Source organism: Pocillopora damicornis, chromosome 6 (genome assembly GCF_964200805.1).
Source record: "Pocillopora damicornis chromosome 6, jaPocDami1.2, whole genome shotgun sequence".
Lineage (NCBI taxonomy): Eukaryota > Metazoa > Cnidaria > Anthozoa > Scleractinia > Pocilloporidae > Pocillopora > Pocillopora damicornis.
The window spans coordinates 19,370,017-19,389,707 of NC_142675.1; the positions used below are offsets into that span (position 1 = coordinate 19,370,017).

Consider the following 19,691-nt stretch of genomic DNA (forward strand, 5'->3'; position numbering starts at 1 on the left):
TCTCACAACAATCATTGCTCTGAGAGCTGCAATTTGAACTATATGTGTGAGGCAAACAAAAAATTTCAACTTTTTTTTTATTTTTAACTTTGGACACTTGTCAATCTTTTCAGTTACATCCTCCACACCTGTTAATGTCATTTATTGCATACCCCAGAAAATACCTTTAAAATGATATAAATTATAAGTGATCTAATGGTCCATCATTCTCATTTTAAGAAAATTTAGCATTTTTTCTTGGGCAGTAAAGGGCTAGTTGAGACTTGTCTAGACCTAACCCTAACCCAAACCCTAACCCTAACCCTAACCTCATCCCCTTTTCCTTTGAAAGTGTATTAAATTTGATACTATAAGGAGGAACACTTTTTGGTCACTCCAAGGAGTCAAAGGATTCTAAAGAAGAAAATGAACCAGAATGATTGGGATTGATTAGACTTAAATAGTTACGATTTCATTTTTAAGCTTCAATTCATTACTAGTCAAAGAAATTGGAGGGGAAGAAGGTAGGATTTAAATAAAAATAAACTTCCACTCTACCGTCACACTTGGCTTTGGTTTGTTTTAACAGAGCAAGTTGTTTCCTGACGTATTTTATAAGGTCTTCTTTAGGGAGTGATTCAAGCTACAAAAACAATATCAACGAAAAACATTTTAAGTTAATGGCATTACTGTACAGATGATCACAGGCAGGCACAACATAGACAGCCCCAATATAAAGTGTATCTGTGGCATGGAAAAAGTACCAAACCTTAGAGCACAACAGGGGCACCAACCATTGAATCAAACCCTACAGCTAAAATATAATCATTCCATGTTGTCTACTTGCAAAGCTGGTATAAATTGAAGCCAAGAAAAGGCAGAAAACATTAGGTATGTTTGCTTTTGAAGTCATAAAATTTCTTTCCATAACTTTCCATAATTTATACTCAAATACCACAACTTTTTGGATTTTCCATGACCTGAGCAAGCCATGAAAAAGCATCCATATCTCTGGCTGGCAATGTGTGGAAATGAATAAAGACAGAGTGTGCAAGGGAGTTTGAAAATTACATCTGCCCAAGGAATGAAAAGTGAGAGGTATTTAAAAAATGCTTAGAGATGTGTACATGTAGTATGCATTCCTCATAATTATTAATAAATTCCTTACCAGAGACACATTAAGTTCTATATACATTCTCTATCAAAATTTGGAGATATGTGTCAAAGATCTTTTGGGTAGAGTTCATCTGTATTGACACTTCCCTAAAATTATACCCTGGGAAAAGCTTTAACTCCATACATCTGATTTGTAATTCTCTCTTGTGCCTTGCATACACTTCCCTTTTAATTAATTAGGAGAAATTGGTGTTTCATCAAGTTATCTTGTCTAAGCTGATAAGTGCAAATTACTGTATATCTATTTGCACTAGCTGTTTAATAAACAAAGTATTACTTCTATAAGGAGAAGTTGATATATATATTAATTGCATTAAGGAGTTAAGGATTGTAGAGTGTCATCTCATAGAATAGATGATTTCCAATGTTTTCTTTCTGAAAAAATATTAAAAACATATATAGGACTAGGAGATGAACTTTGTTTGTTTTCAATAATAATAATAATGATGATGATGATGATATTTAACAAGGAAGCCCAACTTGCCACAGCAGTTTTCAGCGGTACCCTCATTTGTCTCACAATAGAGTCAGTTTTTTATGTTATCTTATAGGGATAGCCTCTTTCACTCTACATGTTTACCAGTGGGGGTCACAACTAATAAACTTTATCTCCAAATAGGAATATGCCCCATTTCATTGGTGTGCTCTCAAACTGAAGAGGTCTGAGTGCAAGCAGTTACCCTATGTCTCTGTTATGTTCCTTCATCTTTTCTCCCATTTATTCAAGAAAGGCTATCCATATAAAACTTCATCTCAACTACATCAATAGGAATAGCAGAATCCACATTCCAGAAGCTTGGATACCCACAATCACACAACACAATAGCTGATTTATGATGACCTATGAGGGAACACCATCTAATAACTGGAATAACAATGAAGACCGAAATGCACCAATAACAGCATACCAACGTGCTACAAATAGTGACATGTAAACAATCGACTGATGAAGACAGGCAGTATTGCATTCGAAATGTTGCAATTTACATCAAAAGTGACTCTATTGTGAGACAAACGAACAAAGTTCATCTCCTATCTTACACCATGATGAACAATAAGCACATATTTTATATATAGGACTATGTAGAATATGTTACCTGTGATTTTCCTTGTGATTTTGTTGGTGTTGTGTTTGATGTGGCTTCCTTTTTCATACCATTTGTAACACCAAGAGGGTCTGCATTATTCTATAAAGACAGAACAGTTTAAAAGGAAACCTGCAGATACCTTACCAGTTACAGCCCCATATTTGTGTTGTTAAAGTGTTTTTCTGATATATTTCTGCAAGCATATGTACAATATTGGCTGAAATGCTTTGCACAGCTTTCATATTAATCTGCAATGATTTCTCAAGTTGAATACCATTAAGACACACTGTTGCTGGCACAACTGTCCTTTTAATTAGCAAGAATGAGCCTTCAGATTGCATTAACCAACACACCAAAATCTTCCCCTTTATAACTTAGGGTAGAGCTGCTATATTCAGCAGAAAACTGTATCAATTGAACTAACCATGATGAAAAATTTGCTACCGATATGGCTTACTTGCTTTCGACTATATTTAAAAATACGTTATCCGGTTACGTTGGAAATCAATCCGACATAAACTGATAAATTTTTAAAAATACATTTATCTAATTGGGTCCTTTTGTCTGAGTATCGCTACACACGAGGCAAAGATTCATAAAGATTAGGTTAGAATTTGATTTCACAATAAACTCTCGAAAGCTAACAACATGGTATAGTCATTGTAAGAGATCAAACCATGAAAACTCGAGAAGCCAAATATTTGTCATAGAGAGGTATTCAAGCGCTTCTTTTCTTTATCAAAGACAAACAAGCAGTTCTCTACCTCTAGATTAAAAGTTCGCAAGAGGAAGTGGACATCAAAACGAAAGCAACAACAAGGATGATTTTTTTCTGATTAGTAAATTACCATTTGATAAACACCGTTTTACACCGCAGGTACACAATAAGCTGCTTTAAAAGATTAAGATGTTTTAAGATGAAAAGAACTGAGGCATGTAAACACACGCGACCAATTTTACATGCGATCAATGAACTTGCAATAACGTCATCGGCGGTTTCATATTAAATTCACTTCATTCGATAATTCTACCATTTAGCCAGAGCTTATGACACGAACAATTTCAAAAGCTCCTGAATTAAAGAAATTCTCAGCAGGAACTTAAATTTAGAGACCACACGAAAAGAAAACATTAGCTTAATACACTAAGCTATGCACTTCACTCACAATTGCAGCCATCTCGCACTTTCTTGAATATTTTTTTTCCGACGATCCCTAGGACAAATCTTTTATGATCCACGCTGTAAAAGTGTCGTTGAGAAGTGCACGTTTTGGTCTTGAATTCATAAAAATTGAATACGGGTATCATTAGCAACAATCTACCGTTCTGGACTTTTGTCTTCTCTGAGAAGCTCAGCAGTTGTTTTCATGTCGTTCTCCCTGAGTTTTGCATAATTCGAACAGCCTCCACGTCAAAAGTGAGCCGCAGTGACAGTTGTATCAGCGTTTACTCGTTGGAATTTATGCACAAAAGGATCCTGCGCACACATGAGCTCTGAGCCTCGCTACAGAGAGAAACTGAATCCGAACAAATGGCACGAAAGCGAAGGTTCACTTGCACGTGATATGTCCTCAGTTCTTGTCAAATTTTCCCCTCTCTTTTTGCGGGTTTTGCCTTCGAAACTACCAAGAAAAAGAATGCTTTGTGACTCACAGTTCATTTCTTTCATTTTCCTTGATCTTGAAACAACAGGACTCAAAAATCCTCGTGGAATTACTGAGCTAAGCATGATAGCTGTAGAACGAGAACATATCATTGAGAGTTCCGCAACCAAAACAGTCCCTCGTTTGCTCGATAAATTTACCACTTCGGTTAGACCTACGAAAGCGATCGAGTCAGATGCTTCTACGATAAGCAGGATATCAGAAGGAGATCTCGAGAGGAAGAAAGAATTTGATATTGAGCTTGGAAGAATTGTCAAATCGTTCATCATTAGACAACCACAACCAGTGTGTTTGGTTGCTCACAATGGCGACAGCTTTGACTTCAAAATTCTTGTTTCTCATCTTCAAGCTGTCGGAACAACTCTACCTGGAACAGTTCACGCCTCTGATTCGGTCAAAGCGTTCCGAAAACAATACAAAGAAGCTGAAAATGGGAGAAATAATGAAGAGGTTGTGGGAGAAGATGTGAATCGAAAAGGAAAGCGAATTTGTTCCTTAAAACATTTGTATAGTACCTACGTTGGCGGGGAAATCGTTGACGCCCATAGTGCAGAGGCAGATGCGTTTGCTCTGCTAAAACTCGTTGTCCATAAGCCAGAAATACTGAAATACTTAGAGGATGAAGCACGTCGACTTTTTTCCCAAGAGGTGGAAATTGCAATGGATCCCGAAGAACCACAAATGTGTGCGGAAGAAAAGTTTGCAAGCCAAGTTCAAAATGCAAATTCTCCACCGTTAGAAAAGGGCGGACAACGTAATGATTGCTCTTTATCTTAATTTAAAACAGTTGAAGGGTGAAAACCTTAGCTGATATTTGCCCTTATTTTGCGATTATCTTAGATGTGATAGTGATTGAAATTTCAACAATTTAACCCTTTAACTCCCAAGAACTTATTGTCAATTCTCCCCTCTTGCTGCCACACATTTCCTTATTCATTGGTCAGGAGAAATTGGTGTTTGATAAAGATAAAATCTTGAGGTTGAATAATCTCATCGGCTGTTTTATGGATAATTTATGAATATTATAGGAATAAGTTACACATTAATCACTTCTAGGAGTTAAAGAGTTAAGCACCTTCTTGACTATGATGATCCAGTCTGTAGTGTATCGCAGAATTTGACGAGATCTCATGCATGCAAAGGCAATTCTGCCATGTGAAATGCATGGTAAGAAAGGAAAAACTTGAGTGTGCATGTGCCATACTCTGTAGACAGAGTGATGATAACCTCCACTCAGGGTTTTAATTATTCAGTCACTTTCACAGGTGCAATCTCTTTCAAGACTGCTCTTATTGAGACCATCACAGAATGCAGTCTGATAAAAAAGACAAGCAAACCAAAACAAAGCAGTTGTAATTTGCAAATATTTTAAACAGTGGTTATATGCTATACAGTTGTATTTTATCACAGATATGGGGGTGCACTGATTTTAAATGTATTTTTAAAATGTTCCTTTTATCGTGTTGTTAATATGTATTGGTAATGACATGTTTCTTATTACAATTTGATGTTAATAAGCATGAGTACATTTTTCAAAGACAACAAAATTGCATGAGCCCATAGAGCAAGTGAAATTTTTAATCTTTGAAAAATTTAAAAGTGCTTATCATACCAAATTGCCAGAGGAATCATGTTGCTGCTTTTTTTTATAATGAACATAAAAAACATCATAGAAAGTCAGGACAATTTGTAATTTGCACTGGTGTTGCAAGAGAATGCTCTTGTTTTTCAGCCAGTTAGAAAAGGTTAATTTTTTCCATGTACATTATAATGATGTTAATCAGTGACTAACCATTTTGAGATTGTTATTTTTTTTTAACATTTTTTTTTATTTTCACCTAAAGCACAAATACTAGAATAATACAAACAAATACAAAGTTAATTACACTAACGCTTACGCTACTCACTAACACTAATTACGAAATACTGCGTTACATTACATTCACAGTCGGCTAGATTTAATTTATGTTGTGGTTATATAATAATATAAACCTAATTTGTACAAATACTTCTACATCAAATTCCTTTTTTGTTCTCTTGTTGTATATTGATTTCTTGTTAATCAAGAGGTTCTGGTTGTTCCAGATAGTCACATTTAAAACGTCCTGTTTTGTAGCTATTATATCGTGACTGCCATTAAAGTCAGACAAAACTTCAAGACATTCTTTATAAAAGGAAGGTAGTTTACAGGGTAGGCGCAATGGATTGAAATTGCACTGAAGCAGAAAACTGGTTCCTACATTCTTAAGATAATGAGACAAGAAAACTTTCCACGGACTACTATTATCATCTAAATACCTTGCCAGACACACAATTCTTTGAGTTTTAATTAAAGATTCAGGGTGAGGCATTTTGAGGCCACCGTCTTCGTATTCACTAATTAAGGCTAGTCTTTTGACTTTGTCTTTGCCTCTCCACACGAAATTGAATATCACAGAATTTATGCTTTTAATTATATCCTTATCAAAAGAGATAAAGGAGGCCCGATACATAAACTTAGGCATAGCAAATGTTTTGACTAATTGAATTTTACCAATTAATGTTAAGTTTCTCCATTGCCAGCAACTTAAGGACTTTCTTATTGACTTTAAAGTGAGGTCAAAGTTAAGCTCTCTGCTTTTATGCTGATCATAAGTGAAATATATACCTAGTATTTTAATTGGCTCATTCACCTTATTAATATCGAGAGCTTCATGATTTTGAGATTAGAATAGCTGAGGCTGAGTGTTTGGCCTTTTACAGTTATAATTAGGAGGTCTTGGGCCCAGTTATTCAGGGGTGGACGGTGCTACCCAAAGGATAAATCACCCTCCAGCCAATAACTTTTAACATGATGTTCTTTTCTGTCCATAGGATAGAGACTTTTCCAGTATATAGCATTATCCTTCCTTGAAACATCTCTCAGAGGCCAAGTGGCTATGTAATTTGCTCTATTATGGATGAAGAGGTCTGGCGCACAGTTGTTGAAATGGCCAGTAACACTACTCAAAGGATAAATCACTCTCTAGCTGATAAGTGTCAATAAAACATACTTTGCTGTCCAGCTGATAAAGATTTATTCAGTGGATTAAATAATCCTCCTTTCAAACAACAGGGGCCTGTTTGTGGCTGTGGTTGTGTTTTTTCTACTGTGGTCTCGGGTAAGATCCTCAGCTGGCACAATACCTTTCTCCTCACAAATGGATGATAGGGAACTGTAAAAAACTTGCTAAAATGGTTCAGATGAGGGTAACCTGTAATGAAATGATATCTCTCCTTTGAGGAGTAGCAATATTACTTGTTTTTCTTTCATATTAAGTGCATACAAAGTACAAAAATAACATCACAAGCATCAAATAGTGGGCACTATAAAATTTCATCTGTCTTGACTTCCTGTGATGCTTTTCATAGTTTCATGTTAAGAACTAAATTAAGTAATTTTGTTTTTTCTTCCTTTTTCAAAGACTGCAAACTGTACTTGGCAGCCCCAATGGACTCATGCAATCTTGTTACATTTCAAAAAAAATTACTTGTGCTTATTTACAGCAAATTGCACTCAAAATCATGTAATTGCCTATGCTTATTTACTAAAATTACTTGCAAAACTAGCATTAATACTTAACACACACACAATATATGCAGAACAAGCTTACTCACATCGGCCCAAATACATAACTTGAGCAAACAAACAGTAATCTAACGCACTTGATTTGCTCACAAAGGAATTGATTACTTATATCATTACATCCAAGACACACTTTTTAAAACTTAATTACAATATTGCACCTTGCCACTTTAGAAACCTGGACAAGCTCTGGTGCTGTCAGCCTTTCTGGGCAACTTAACCCTTTACACCCTTGCATTAGTTTCTATATTCTCCATACTGTTCTCTTTACATTTCTTAAGGTGCCAACAAAGAGAATTTATACAATAATCAAGAGCCTATTTAGCTGGTGATTGTTTCCTTTATTCTTGTGACCTTAATGTGTGATTCAGGGGTGATATTGTAAGGAGAAATTAGATGCTGGTCACTCTTAGGGGACAAAAAATTAACCCTCTGACCCTCAAGAGTGACTAGCATCTAATTTCTCCTTACAATATCTCCCCTAAATCAAACATTACAGTTACAGGAATAAAGGAAATGATAACCAACCAGAGAAGCTTTCGATTGTTAAACAAATTCTCCTTGTCAGCACCTTAGGAAATACATAGAGAACAGTATGGAGAATAAGGGTTAAGACTTTGCCCTTACCTTACCAAACCATATCAGGGCTTTACTTGATCAAAGTCTCTCAGTCCCTTACCAATACATGCCTCTCACATAATGGACCAAACCACATAACAAAGTTAAACATGTAAATCAAGAGAGACTTAAATTTGCTCATATATATTTTTCTTCCAATAATTAGCATGGAATGTCAACTTGGCAAACAGAATTTGTGCAGATTTTCCTTGTGTTAAACCTTTTTAACAATTTGCCCACGTCTTATAAGTCAATACACCCAACAATTGTTTCTGCTTGTTCACACAATCAATTGAAAGCAACTCTCTTACAATAATTGTGTCTAACAGAGGCAAGCAACAAAAAAATTTAAATCATCATCAATTCATTCTACAATCCTTTGTTCCAAAGAATTGAAGTTGTGAGAAAATTTGGGCCTGATCCGTCCAACTCAACCGAGATTGTTAGATTATGACCAGCCTCACATTAAATTGAAAGGATAATATTTGTGATTTATTTTCTCTCTTTGGAGAATAGCTAGGCCATACCCTCAAGCAAACTTATCTTGGACATAGAAAATGTTTTTAACTATTTTGTACTTAATAAAACTACATTCTCAGGGCAAGCCCTACACAAAGAAGTATTAACAGTTGGGAGAATTTCAGAACTAGGGTGGGAGTAGAGGCGTGAAACCTTTCTTTCTTTCATCTACAGGTCTCCTATTTCATTCCATTGGACTGGTTGATTAAATGGCAGGCCTGCTACATGCCTGCCAATCATCCTATTTTCCTGAAACTAGCACAATCTTGTTCTGACCTGAGGGACTACAGAGGCAAATAACAAGTATAAAGGTGAAGTTTCAATAGGGGATCAAAGTTTTCTTATTTTATCGAGAGGCTAAATAGAAACCCTGATTGTTTATTCAACCTTGAAGCTTCCTCCTTTCCTGCTACTGAACTAAGGCAAGGAAGTAAGAAGCTAGAAATAGAAAGCAGATCATAGAACAGCTAAATATTGAATAATTTGAGGATAAATGCACTATTTCAATTTCATTTTTTTTTCTTTCATTCTTTGCTAAGATGTCGATCACTTTGCGTGTCCGCGTCACCATTCGTTGTCAGTCATATGAGAGCCTAATTTAGGACTTTGATCACGGCCTGGGCCCAAATTATCAGAGTCCATTTGGGGATTCCCCTCTTTTTAGCCTACGCAAGCACATTCCTGACAATTTGCATTGCCCAGCACTTTCATTTTTAGCTTCAACGGACGTTGGTTGAGCCCTTAAAATTGTCCGCTATAACACCGTCGAAAGCGCATGGAAATAGTGCTATCTGATGTTGAATTTTCCAGAGAACCCGAAGAGCGTTATAAGTGTATAAAGTGTGATAATGTCTTGAAAGATCCTGCTCAGTCGTCTTGTGGACACAGGTAAGTTAGACGTGGAAGTTTCTAGAACAAGCGGAAGTTGTTTGCTACGTAGTGAGTTACTGCTTTTCAAAATTATATCATAACGGCAACTACATCGCTATTCATTTGGGTGACAGGTTGGTGAAATAGGTAATTTCCATAGAAAGGGTATTTCAATCGATAGAACGGTCGAATCTTGAACTCAAAACAGTTCCTTACGAAACAAATTATAGCCATAACGAATCGGTCGGTCGATCGCAAGCCTCGTCCACTTGAATTACAATTTATAAATTTAACGAAGAAGTGGGTTCTTTGAGATGTTCGCAAACCCAGAGCAGAGCTACAAATTACAGTTACATGGCTGACGCGGTTTTTATGCTTGCGTGTTCTTGTGAAGATAAATAATGCAACCATCGTTTTCCTCGTTAATTTACTGATGAAAGACAGTTCCTTAGCTCCTACTTTCTCTTGGTTTTACCCCTTAATAGTCGGTCGATTTTACGACTGTTAGGCCTTGTAACACATCTAATCAGGAGGGTTCATTGTTTCAATCAATCGAGTAAAGAGAACAAAGAATCGTTTCGAAATGTGTTTAAAAAATATCTGGTATTGAATATCTCTTATTGCGAAATACCAACATAGTTAAGTCAGCGCGTAGATGTAAGCTTTATTGTTAGTCATGGTCACATCAGATAAGGGGGAAAATTGCTGATGTCACTAATGTTCATCCTACGCGGAAGAAGGACTTAGTTTTCAATGGCTGAGTAGATTACGAAAACCACGCCGAGCGCAATGATGCTTCACGACGAATGCGTAGCATCTGTTGAAGTCTATTAAACTTAAGGAATATTGGCTTAGTTCAACCACGCAAAACCGTCCTTCCTCGGCTAAATGAGTGCATACGCACGGCATAATTCTTAGCAGTGACAGATCAAACGATGGTTTTCAAATTGCGTTCTGTATAGAAATACGATGCGCTTCGCCAGGTGTCTAAGAATCGATCAAACTTCGTCCCTCCTCATTGAAGTGCGTGCGCAAGGTCCCTTTAATTTTTTTCCAAGAGGCATCGATGGCCAAACAAGAAAAAACTGCTTAATTTAAGCTCCTGCTTGAAGCTCTTTTTCTGTCTGTTGTGAAAACGCTGAGTTGACTTGCAGAAATTTCGTTTTTTTGTCTAAGAATAAGTAATGACATTGTAAACAGAAAGACAGTAGTGCGCACGTCTCGCTCCAATTCCTTAAATCGACAATTTCGCTCGGTTTGCTCCCTTGTCGATGATGGGGATATAGTGAGATAGTAAAAATTTTAAATTCTTTTAATTTTACCTCTCGCCCTCATAAAATATGTTTAGTAGCTCTCCTTGTTCCCTGTTATTTTAGGTTCTGTTGGTCGTGCTTGGAGGATATTTTCAAGAGGGAACCAAACGACCCAAAATGTCCAGACGATAAAGAGCCCCTACAATGGAATTTGATATTCAGGGACAAATACGCACAAAAAGAAATCCTTTCATTGGAATGCTTTTGCCCGAAGAAATCGCTCGGTTGTCCATGGTGTGGGAAGTTGGCTAAATTACAAGCTCACCTTGCCGAGTGTTCTTTTTCGGAAGTGAAATGCATTTATAGTCATCTGGGGTGTACTGTGGTTATTTTGCGATACCAATTAGCTAAACATGTCGAAAATGATTGTCTGTACAAGGTCGTGGAGTGCCCTTATTGCCAGGATGGATACCCAGGGATTAAAATGAGGGAACATTTAGAGGATTGTAAGAAGTTCCCGGTGAAGTGTTCCTATGGCTGCGATAGGAGTGACATTCCCAGGGAAGACCTTAAAGAACACTCCAAATTATGCCCCCGAGCTCCTGTGCCGTGTAACTTCAGTTTCTTAGGCTGCACTTTTCACGACTGTAGGGATTCTTTAGAAGAACATCTCCGCTCTCATGCCACGGAGCACTTGACTCTCATGGCCAAAAACAACGAGAAAACACAAGAGGAAATGAAAATCTTTCAAGAACAGCTGAAAGCCTCCCAAGAGTTAATCAAAACTTACGAGGCGCGTTTAGCATTACAATCGGAAGCCCTGGCTTTGAATAAACAGACACTCTCTACGCACCAAGTCAAGCTCGCAAGAGTTGAAGAGAATGTGGATTCTCAGAGGAAAAACATGGATGAACTTCGCAAAAGCGTCGAAGCATTGGTCCAGGCAAAAGAAAGCAAGCATGCTAGTGAAGAAGTAATGAGGCGTATAAATTTCCAAGACGAAAGATTGGCGCTACTAGCGGAAGAGGTAGCAAGGTTTGGTGCCACGGGATCACGCACACAACCAGGGAACTTAGAATCCGGCAGGGATGATCATCGATTTGGAAATGTGGAACACTCCATAGCTTTGCACGAAATAAAACTAGCCGATCAAGACCTTAAACTACAGATAATGGAGACCACGTGCTACGATGGCTGTTTCCTATGGAAGATTGACAACTATCAGCGCAGATTTCGGGAATCCGTGGAGGGGAGGACAATCTCCATATACAGCCCGCCATTTTATACTTCGCGCTACGGATACAAGCTTTGCGCACGCGCTTACCTCAACGGCGATGGGCCAATGGGGAAAGGAAAGTACCTATCCCTCTTCATCGTCTTAATGAGGGGAGAGTATGATGCTCTGTTAACGTGGCCGTTCCAGCATAAAGTCACTATGAAGCTGATGGATCAAGAGCGTCTATCGCACATTATTGAGACATTCCGACCGGATCCAAACAGCTCGAGCTTTCAGCGACCGCGTTCGGAGATGAACATCGCCTCCGGCTGCCCTCTTTTTTGTTCCCATAGCCTGTTAAGAACCAGAGGATATGTTCGAGATGACACTATGTTTATCAAAATCATAGTGGAAGGCAATGGGATGCCAATGATGTGAAATTGGAATGGTACTGGAGGGAATCAGTAAATCATACCGACAGGGATGGGAAATTACTTCCCATTAGGTTGGCGTGAAGATGGAAGACATAATGCTGTCGTCCTCTGAGACGTCAGCCTTCCACGGAGGATTTTCCGCCGCTATTCCTAATATGGCCCTAATAATTCGGTTCAATCGAGACGTTTAATCACAAGGTTTGATGAAAAAAAAATGTATGTCAGTTACTTTTGGAGAAATGATGGAGAGAATCACATAACTGAGAGTCTACATAAATGTGGAGAACTTTTCCAAGACAATCGTTCCTTTCGAAAAGGAACATGCGTTTAAACATGAGAGTATAAAGAAGACGTGTTACTCGCCTTAAGTGTGCTACTAATGGCGATTCCATGGAGCCATTATACCCAAAGAGTGTTTGCCATGGAAATGAACATTTTCTATTAAGCGATAAATAGGCCTGTCCCGATTGTGCTTGAGCTTCATGTAAAGTAATCACCGTTTGTCACACTCCCACTTTTCGTTCGTCTGCTCACACTGAGAGCCTGGGGTAGGCTAGTTTAGTTTTAATCATAGAGACAGAATATAAGACTGTGAGGACAAGAGTAGAACTCCAATCCATTTAGTTAACTATTATCTAACAATCAATAACTTTAATAATTAAGGTGATTCCTCAGTATTGCACCGCGCATCCAGCACTGGGCACTGGGCAAAATCACCTAATTAGACGATTAAGCGCGCGCACATTCCAAGAACACGGTGTTGTTTCTCGATAAACAGACAAAGTAAAGAGGTATGAAGATCCTTAGCTCTTGAACGAGAACAGTGACCTATATTTTTTATTGCATAACTTTGGTGTTCAAATTATCCCCTTTAAATTGGGGAAAAAGATAAAGCTAGAGGCGTGCACGAAGCCCGTTACTCGAGGATGCAAATTATGACCATGACAGGAACGACTCGAAGGACGTTTTCAGTCCAATTTGCTTGATTTTCCCACAAATTATACATCAAATTGTTCCATACGCTAGAAACTTTCTACTTATCAAGTTTTTTCAAGTGTTACTTAAAAAACCCTTGCTTCCAGCTGCAGCAAAATGTACCGTTAACCGGCGAAATGACGCGCGTGATTAGTGCCAGTACAGGCATAAATGGGGAAAGTTTGGCCCACCATATCTCATAAACAAATGTGGTGACCTGCTCTTTTTATTGTATTTTTCGAAGCAGACATTGAAAAGGAATATTTAAGGAAAGTTGGAAAGAAATTGTTCCGATAATTTTTTTTTTTTTGAGGAATCACCTTAATGGACTATCACGAGAGAAGTATATGACATGTGATGCTTTATTTTTTTAATAATTATTAGTCACCAGACGAGCTAAATGAAGGAATTAAAGTGCTTTTACAAATGTCAAACCACCTCACTGGACCACCTGAATATCTGCCTCAGACAATATGTTTTATGGCCCACGCGCAGTCCCTTTCGATTTACCTTAGCTGAGAGGGATTGGAAATACGCTATACCCTCCATAATTTAGCCCTCGTTAATAAGGCTGGGGTAAGCTACCGCTTCTGTTACCTTGAAAATTCTAAATATATACATCTCTTTGGGAGGCTAAATCGCCGTTTTCATGTCATTAATTTAACTAAGTCTAAAAAATATTCAAGCTCTTCATATGTGAGTTGTTCATTTTTGGCATCCTTGTTTCATTATCATCTCATTTGTGCCAGTCTCCCTAATTTAACCGAACTTCTGCCTTTTGGTATCATTTAAGTTCACTTAGCCTGTCTTGCAGTTCACAAAAATAGGCCCAAAAACAGCTTTATTCCCATGGGTTTCACCGTCAGTCCTTTAAAGGGCAACCAGTTTTCTTTCAAAGTGATCGAAAAACCCCTGGGGATGAGGTTGTCTCAAAGAAAAACGGCGCAGCTTTTAAAATTCCCCCTCTCCTTCAAACTGGTAGATAAAGTCCCCCTGGATGACGTTCGGAGATAAGGGCTACTACCGTAATGATTCGATTTACCGCACTAGGGGCTTATTTACTTGTGGTAACTCATGGGATGGCACTTATTAGAAACATAGCGCTTCTTACAGGTACTTTTACAGTGCCATCACTGTATTATTGGAATAGGGGCGCTCTTTAGAAAGAGGGTGCTTATGCAACTGGGGCGCTCCTTAGAATAAGAGGAGGGCGCTTATTGGAACGAAGGCGCCAAATTGATTAATAATGATATTTCCAATAACTTCAAGGGGATTAATCGCGATCGGTGGGAACTTTGCATTTCGCTATATAACAACTAGACGCGTATCAGCGTGTACTCAGGCACTTGACGTTCATGCCGGTGAATTCAACATGCATGTGAATGGCACGTGAAAAAGATTTGAAGAGCCTGTGAAAGACGTTATGCCTTTCATACCGTTTTCACATGGTTCCTCACGCATGCGCTTTAGAGTCTTAACCGCGATAAGTGAAAGAACCGACATGTAACTCAAGCCTCCAACTGACCGCCTGAGTAATGAGTAAAGATCAGTGCACTTGCATTGGGTTCAGCTACAAATTTTTCAGACGAGCGTTCTAGTTAGAAAATTTTATCATCTAATCGCGTTGGTGTGTCATGACTTGCCACTAGTTACCAGGGAATCAAACTTGTTGTTCCCTTTCCTGCATCCTGATTAGAAAATGGTTTCCATGGTAATGCTGACGTTTTGATGGAGCTGCTCCGAACTTGAATGTACAAGACTGAGGCCACGTCCCTTGAAGAGGAAAAGACGTAAACATCCGGACAAACATCATCAGTCTTCTTAACTACTTGAAAATACGTGCAATCTGAAAAACAAGAATTTAACATGGAAATTGGAATTTGACATGAAAATACGTGCGATCTGATGAACAGGAATTTGACATGGAAATTGAAAGTTTATTTTAAGACGTGAGACAGAGACACAATCTACAGCTAAGAGTTCAAGAAGTCGATCGAAAATAAAGCGATTATATTCTATCCTATTTTACTTTATCATTTTCCTTGTCGAACTTTTAAACAATTTAACCTTTTATTGAAAACTGTACAATTTGACAAGTCACCACCACGACGTAGTATATCCATACTGTTTTGCTACCTTATTAATATTACAGTCACATTTCTCCCTTAAAAAGGCCACCTTCTGCAGCTAGCCTAAAAATAACTTGACCCCTTTGAGGCCCCAGTGCTAGTGTATACATAGCTCTTTAATTCTCTTTTAATTCCTTCAGATCCATATCAAACGGTCTTACTAAGGTCTCAAATAAACTGTCGGCATGTCTTGAGAAGTGATGCCTTTGACTCCTACGTCATGACCACCTTCAACTCAGTCCTGTATCTTTGGGTTTCCTCTTGGATAAAAATTTACACTTTCACAGGAAAATCTCAAAGAGAAGTGTAAAAAACCCAATTTTTTTGGTCCAGTTTATGATTGTGTTCGCTCTGTAGAGAATGAATTCACAATTCTTCAAAGTATCACCACACGACATTAATGAAAAACTCCCCTTTGGTGACCGGAAATGTTTATGATGGATTATCTTATTCAGCATATTACAGGAAATATCATAACTGACCTTACAACCTCCAGGATCGCTGCACGTTTTTGAGGGCACCAATTTCAACCCTTTTCACCCTAAAATCATCATGAATATTCTCCGTACTGTCCTCTACACATTTCCTAAGATGCCGACATGGAGAATTTGTCTAACAATCAAGAACTCCTTTAGTCGGTGATCAGCTCCTTTATTCTCCTGACCCTAACCTTCGATTCAGGGGTGATATGGTAAGGAGAAATTAGATGCCAGTCACTCTTAGGAATTAAGGGGTTAACTTTTGTTTTCCTTTTTCTTCGCGCATTCTGAGATCTCACTGATAAGGCAACGTGAATTTGTGTTTCAGTTAATGTCGACCTACAAGCGCGTTTTTATCTCTACACTACAATCAAAATGTTAAGTGACCCTGATAAGAGAGATCGAGGTAGAGATTTTCAGTTTGTTATCCCAAACAAATCGGGTTGTGCACTGACATAACTTATAATTAAAGCTTCACTAGGCAAATAATCGCGTGTGGTGGAAGCTTCATTTCAACGGCTGTAAAGAAAGCTGCACACAACTTTATCCCTCCATAACTTTCCGGGAAATGTGAAGTTCGAAGCTCGAAGTTTACACCTGATGCCATCTTACCCTTTGTTCCTTTTTTTCAGTCTAATAGCCATAAACAATCACACCCTGACTTGAATTTCCATTTTTGTACATCTACTCTTTTTGACATCTTAATCTAGCTTGCGTTACAAGCAAATAAGGGGAGGAAGATAGAAATCTAAACTCGTGAGCGAACAGAGTCCCCTACGCAGCGGCTTTGCGTGATGTAACGCAACATTTACTCGAAAGAGCGTTGCGTGACATCCAAAATTACGTTCCAATATGGCTGCAAAGGAGACCAGCGCGAGGACCTGTCCCAACGAGGAAATCAGGAAGATTGCGCTTCACACTGAAAGTTTCTTTGTCCCTCATCCATAGCAAATCTGCCATGTTGGCTCACTAAAATTTCAAACTGCAAGTCATGCGAGTAACCTTAGAGGCATAGTTAACTACTTGATAAATTTATTTCTCAAAAGATTAAGAAACTATAACAACTTAAGTGCCGTTTTATTTAAGCTGCCTCAAAAGTTTTGATCAAAGCAGGAAATCGACGGTTGGTCCTTGGTGACGGAAACTAAGCAACCCCCGTTTCCTTTACTTTAGACCACCTTCACCGTCTAATTGCACCAACAGCAGAGATTGTCATATAAACTCTCGAGTCTAAAAATAGCCAAAAGAACCGTATTCATGAAGACATTAACATTCTGCTCTCCTGATTTATAAAAATGTGTCCAAAAAGTAAAGGAAAACTAACATAACATAGCGTGCAGTTTTGATTGGATGAAATAAGTCACTCCACCTGCAAGCTCCCAACGTGATCTTGTAATTATACCCTAAACAAATCTGAAATAATCGACCCACTATGCATTCCCAGGTTTCTAACCTGAAAGGTCAATTGCGGGTACACGCAAACAGTTAAGCCTGACAGCCGCGTCTGGCCTCACGCACGCGAATGGGATATCATTCTAGGTGGGGTGGGTAAGTATGTTATTCTCAAACACACAGTTCGGCTCTCCAAAATACTCAATCATGCAAACTTAACATAACGATGAATTAAAATTTTATTTAGAGATTTCCTCTTTGCAAAGGGAAACCATCTCATAAAATGGCATTTAGTTGAAAGTGGAAAGACATGCCTTCCAGTTATCAGTGTTGTTCTGTCGTGACACTGAAGAGATACAAGCAGGAGCCGGCTGAGCATCCGATCGTAATTTGGCTTAGAGGTTTCGATCAAAATGAAAAGTGAAAATGAAGCCAGTTTCAGCTCATCTTGAGCTGGACATATCGATTACGAGTCAAACTGCAAGATGAGACTTGCCTAAGCCCAGAACAACATAGGGAATTGTCCTAGAAGGTTATCCAATCTGATATGCAAGGTATACAATCGTAAAGGAATGAATTTCCCCTCCAACGAAACAAGGAAACCGGACGTCACGGATTAAGACAATTGAGGCATCTTTCTCAATTCTGGTGGCTCACCGATGACAATTGTGGCCTCAACCTTTAATTTTCGCATGTTAATAATTTCCGTTTGACTCTTACATTGACCACCTTGGCCTTCATTCGAGAGTATTCTGGCAAACCACTCTGCCCGCTTTTCTTCCGGTTTAATAATTTAAACTTTAACGACCAAATATTAAGTACAAGCAAATATTACTAATCGTTAATGAGTTATTCCATGCTTTGGATTTCGAACCAGGTATACTTGAACCAGGCATACTTGCGTGGAGGTATTGAGAAATGCTGCCGAAAAAAAAATTGAGCAGGAAATCGTATTGAGAAGGAACTACTCAAAAATCCTCTGTAAAAGTATTATGACGCAGGTATGCATCGACGAACAGCAAAACGTGAAGCGATGACAAAATATTACAAAAAGGTCACATATTTTTCCGGAGCCGGAAAATCATATCGTGAGTATATTCAACAGAGTTTTGCTGGGCGAGAGTGAAAGAATAGCGGCTCTGTTGAGGAAAAGAAAATATAATCTTAAGACGACTTCTGCTTGGTTGCAAAAGCTTGTGATTCAAGGAATCAGTTTCTTCCCAGGGTGAGAGGGGAGGGGAGGGAGTGATGAGAAAATTGCTCTCCTCATTGGCTTCAACCCATTCTGACACTGAAGGACCAGGAAAGCCTGTACAAAGTTCATCACGGCCCTTCTGATTCGTGACTCAAAAAATGGAAAAACAATAAATCCCTTTCTGAAAATAAAAATATAATCTGTCCGTAAATCTTAACTATCGATGATTTCCTGAGTTACTTACCAATAGTCAGGATCGGGGTTATAACGAGCGAATCTCCATCCTAAAGGGAATTTCGTTTATACGCTTCCTTCCTCTTCATTCGTCATTTACTGTCTAACAGGTTCCAGTTGTTCACAGGGTGGATAACACTAACTACTTGTTAAAATCTCTATCCGATGGATGGCGCAGCATGTTTCGTTCAGAACTGTTCGCCGGATACCGATTTATCCGCCGGATACTGCTATCCTTCCTTTGAACAACTGGCCAAGAGTGTTTTCTTCATGCAGATGTCTCAAAGTCTACAAAGTGTTTGGGAAAAAAGCCGCAAACTCTTACGCAATTTGCTCGCCTCCCTTTCTACGTGTTCTAAACGCAAACTGACAAAGAGAGCACCCCTCCCTCTCTTCCCATGCTGTTCTTCTCGTAAGAAGACGTACATGTACAACGTAGCAAATGTACAAATTGGTAGTCGGGAAACAAAAAGCGGTAGCTTCCCTAACAACTTTTTAACGATCTTTTCAAAATTATTAATTGATTTTTGGGGGGCAAATACAACGGGATGGAGTTACATGAAGCCAACCCACGCGGTGCAGACAAAAAAAATAGTTCGGCACAGATAGTTAGAGAAAGAATTCCACCATCGCAAGTCGAGGATGTATTGTACTGCTCTCATAAGTAAAAATGCCTAAATTACGTAATTTACGTTATACTCTAATTATAAGCGTACTCAAAGTACGAATGACTCTACGTGGATACCACAAAATGCGTAGGTGAACAGGGCGTTCAATCACACAAAAATCACATGACAGCACCATAAAAGCAACCGAAAGCTTGGCCTGAGCCTTACTCAGGCCTGGAAAAACTATTGACTTGTTCC

General features: G+C 38.5%; 3 protein-coding genes and 2 long non-coding RNA genes across 13 annotated transcripts in view; 2 read left to right on the plus strand and 3 right to left on the minus strand.

Annotated features, from left to right (window-relative positions):
- Positions 1 to 3,681, minus strand: part of LOC113685091 (uncharacterized) — a 45,994-nt gene extending 42,313 nt beyond the window's left edge. For 3 of the 9 annotated variants that reach the window (XM_027202555.2, XM_089208767.1, XM_089208766.1), the window contains exons 1-3: positions 3,410 to 3,666; positions 2,253 to 2,342; positions 538 to 622 (exon numbers count right to left, since the gene is read on the minus strand). In XM_027202555.2, the coding sequence (XP_027058356.2) occupies positions 538 to 622; positions 2,253 to 2,342; positions 3,410 to 3,421 (187 nt within the window). In that variant the 5' untranslated portion in view covers positions 3,422 to 3,666. Of the gene's footprint in view, positions 1 to 537; positions 623 to 2,252; positions 2,343 to 3,409 lie in introns of all 9 variants that reach the window. The other 6 variants (XM_089208773.1, XM_089208772.1, XM_089208770.1 and 3 more) reach the window with 4 other exon arrangements.
- A 71-nt stretch (positions 3,682 to 3,752) lies between these two features.
- LOC113685131 (three prime repair exonuclease 2) lies at positions 3,753 to 6,065 on the plus strand. The gene has a single exon (XM_027202611.2). It carries the CDS (start codon positions 3,809 to 3,811, stop codon positions 4,682 to 4,684), a length of 876 nt encoding a protein of 291 aa, XP_027058412.2. The 5' UTR covers positions 3,753 to 3,808; the 3' UTR covers positions 4,685 to 6,065.
- A 3,251-nt stretch (positions 6,066 to 9,316) lies between these two features.
- On the plus strand, positions 9,317 to 13,830 carry LOC113685127 (TNF receptor-associated factor 3). Its single transcript, XM_027202607.2, has 2 exons — positions 9,317 to 9,536; positions 10,895 to 13,830. Exons 1-2 carry the CDS (start codon positions 9,424 to 9,426, stop codon positions 12,423 to 12,425), a joined length of 1,644 nt encoding a protein of 547 aa, XP_027058408.2. The 5' UTR covers positions 9,317 to 9,423; the 3' UTR covers positions 12,426 to 13,830.
- Positions 13,831 to 14,593: 763 nt separating this feature from the next.
- LOC149044324 (uncharacterized) lies at positions 14,594 to 16,195 on the minus strand. Its single transcript, XR_016187451.1, has 2 exons — positions 16,008 to 16,195; positions 14,594 to 15,242 (listed from the first exon to the last, which is right to left on the minus strand). It is a non-coding gene; the product is annotated as an uncharacterized LOC149044324 (long non-coding RNA).
- Positions 16,196 to 18,164: 1,969 nt separating this feature from the next.
- On the minus strand, positions 18,165 to 19,117 carry LOC149044325 (uncharacterized). The gene is made up of 2 exons (XR_016187450.1): positions 18,836 to 19,117; positions 18,165 to 18,535 (listed from the first exon to the last, which is right to left on the minus strand). It is a non-coding gene; the product is annotated as an uncharacterized LOC149044325 (long non-coding RNA).
- Between the last annotated feature and the right edge of the window lie 574 nt (positions 19,118 to 19,691).

Coding starts and splice junctions, on each gene's coding strand:
- LOC113685131 (XM_027202611.2), top strand. CDS start 3,809: ATGTCCTCAGTTCTTGTCAAATTTTCCCCTCTCTTTTTGCGGGTTTTG.
- LOC113685127 (XM_027202607.2), top strand. CDS start 9,424: ATGGAAATAGTGCTATCTGATGTTGAATTTTCCAGAGAACCCGAAGAG. Junction 9,537..10,894: donor CAGTCGTCTTGTGGACACAG/GTAAGTTAGACG, acceptor CTGTTATTTTAG/GTTCTGTTGGTCGTGCTTGG.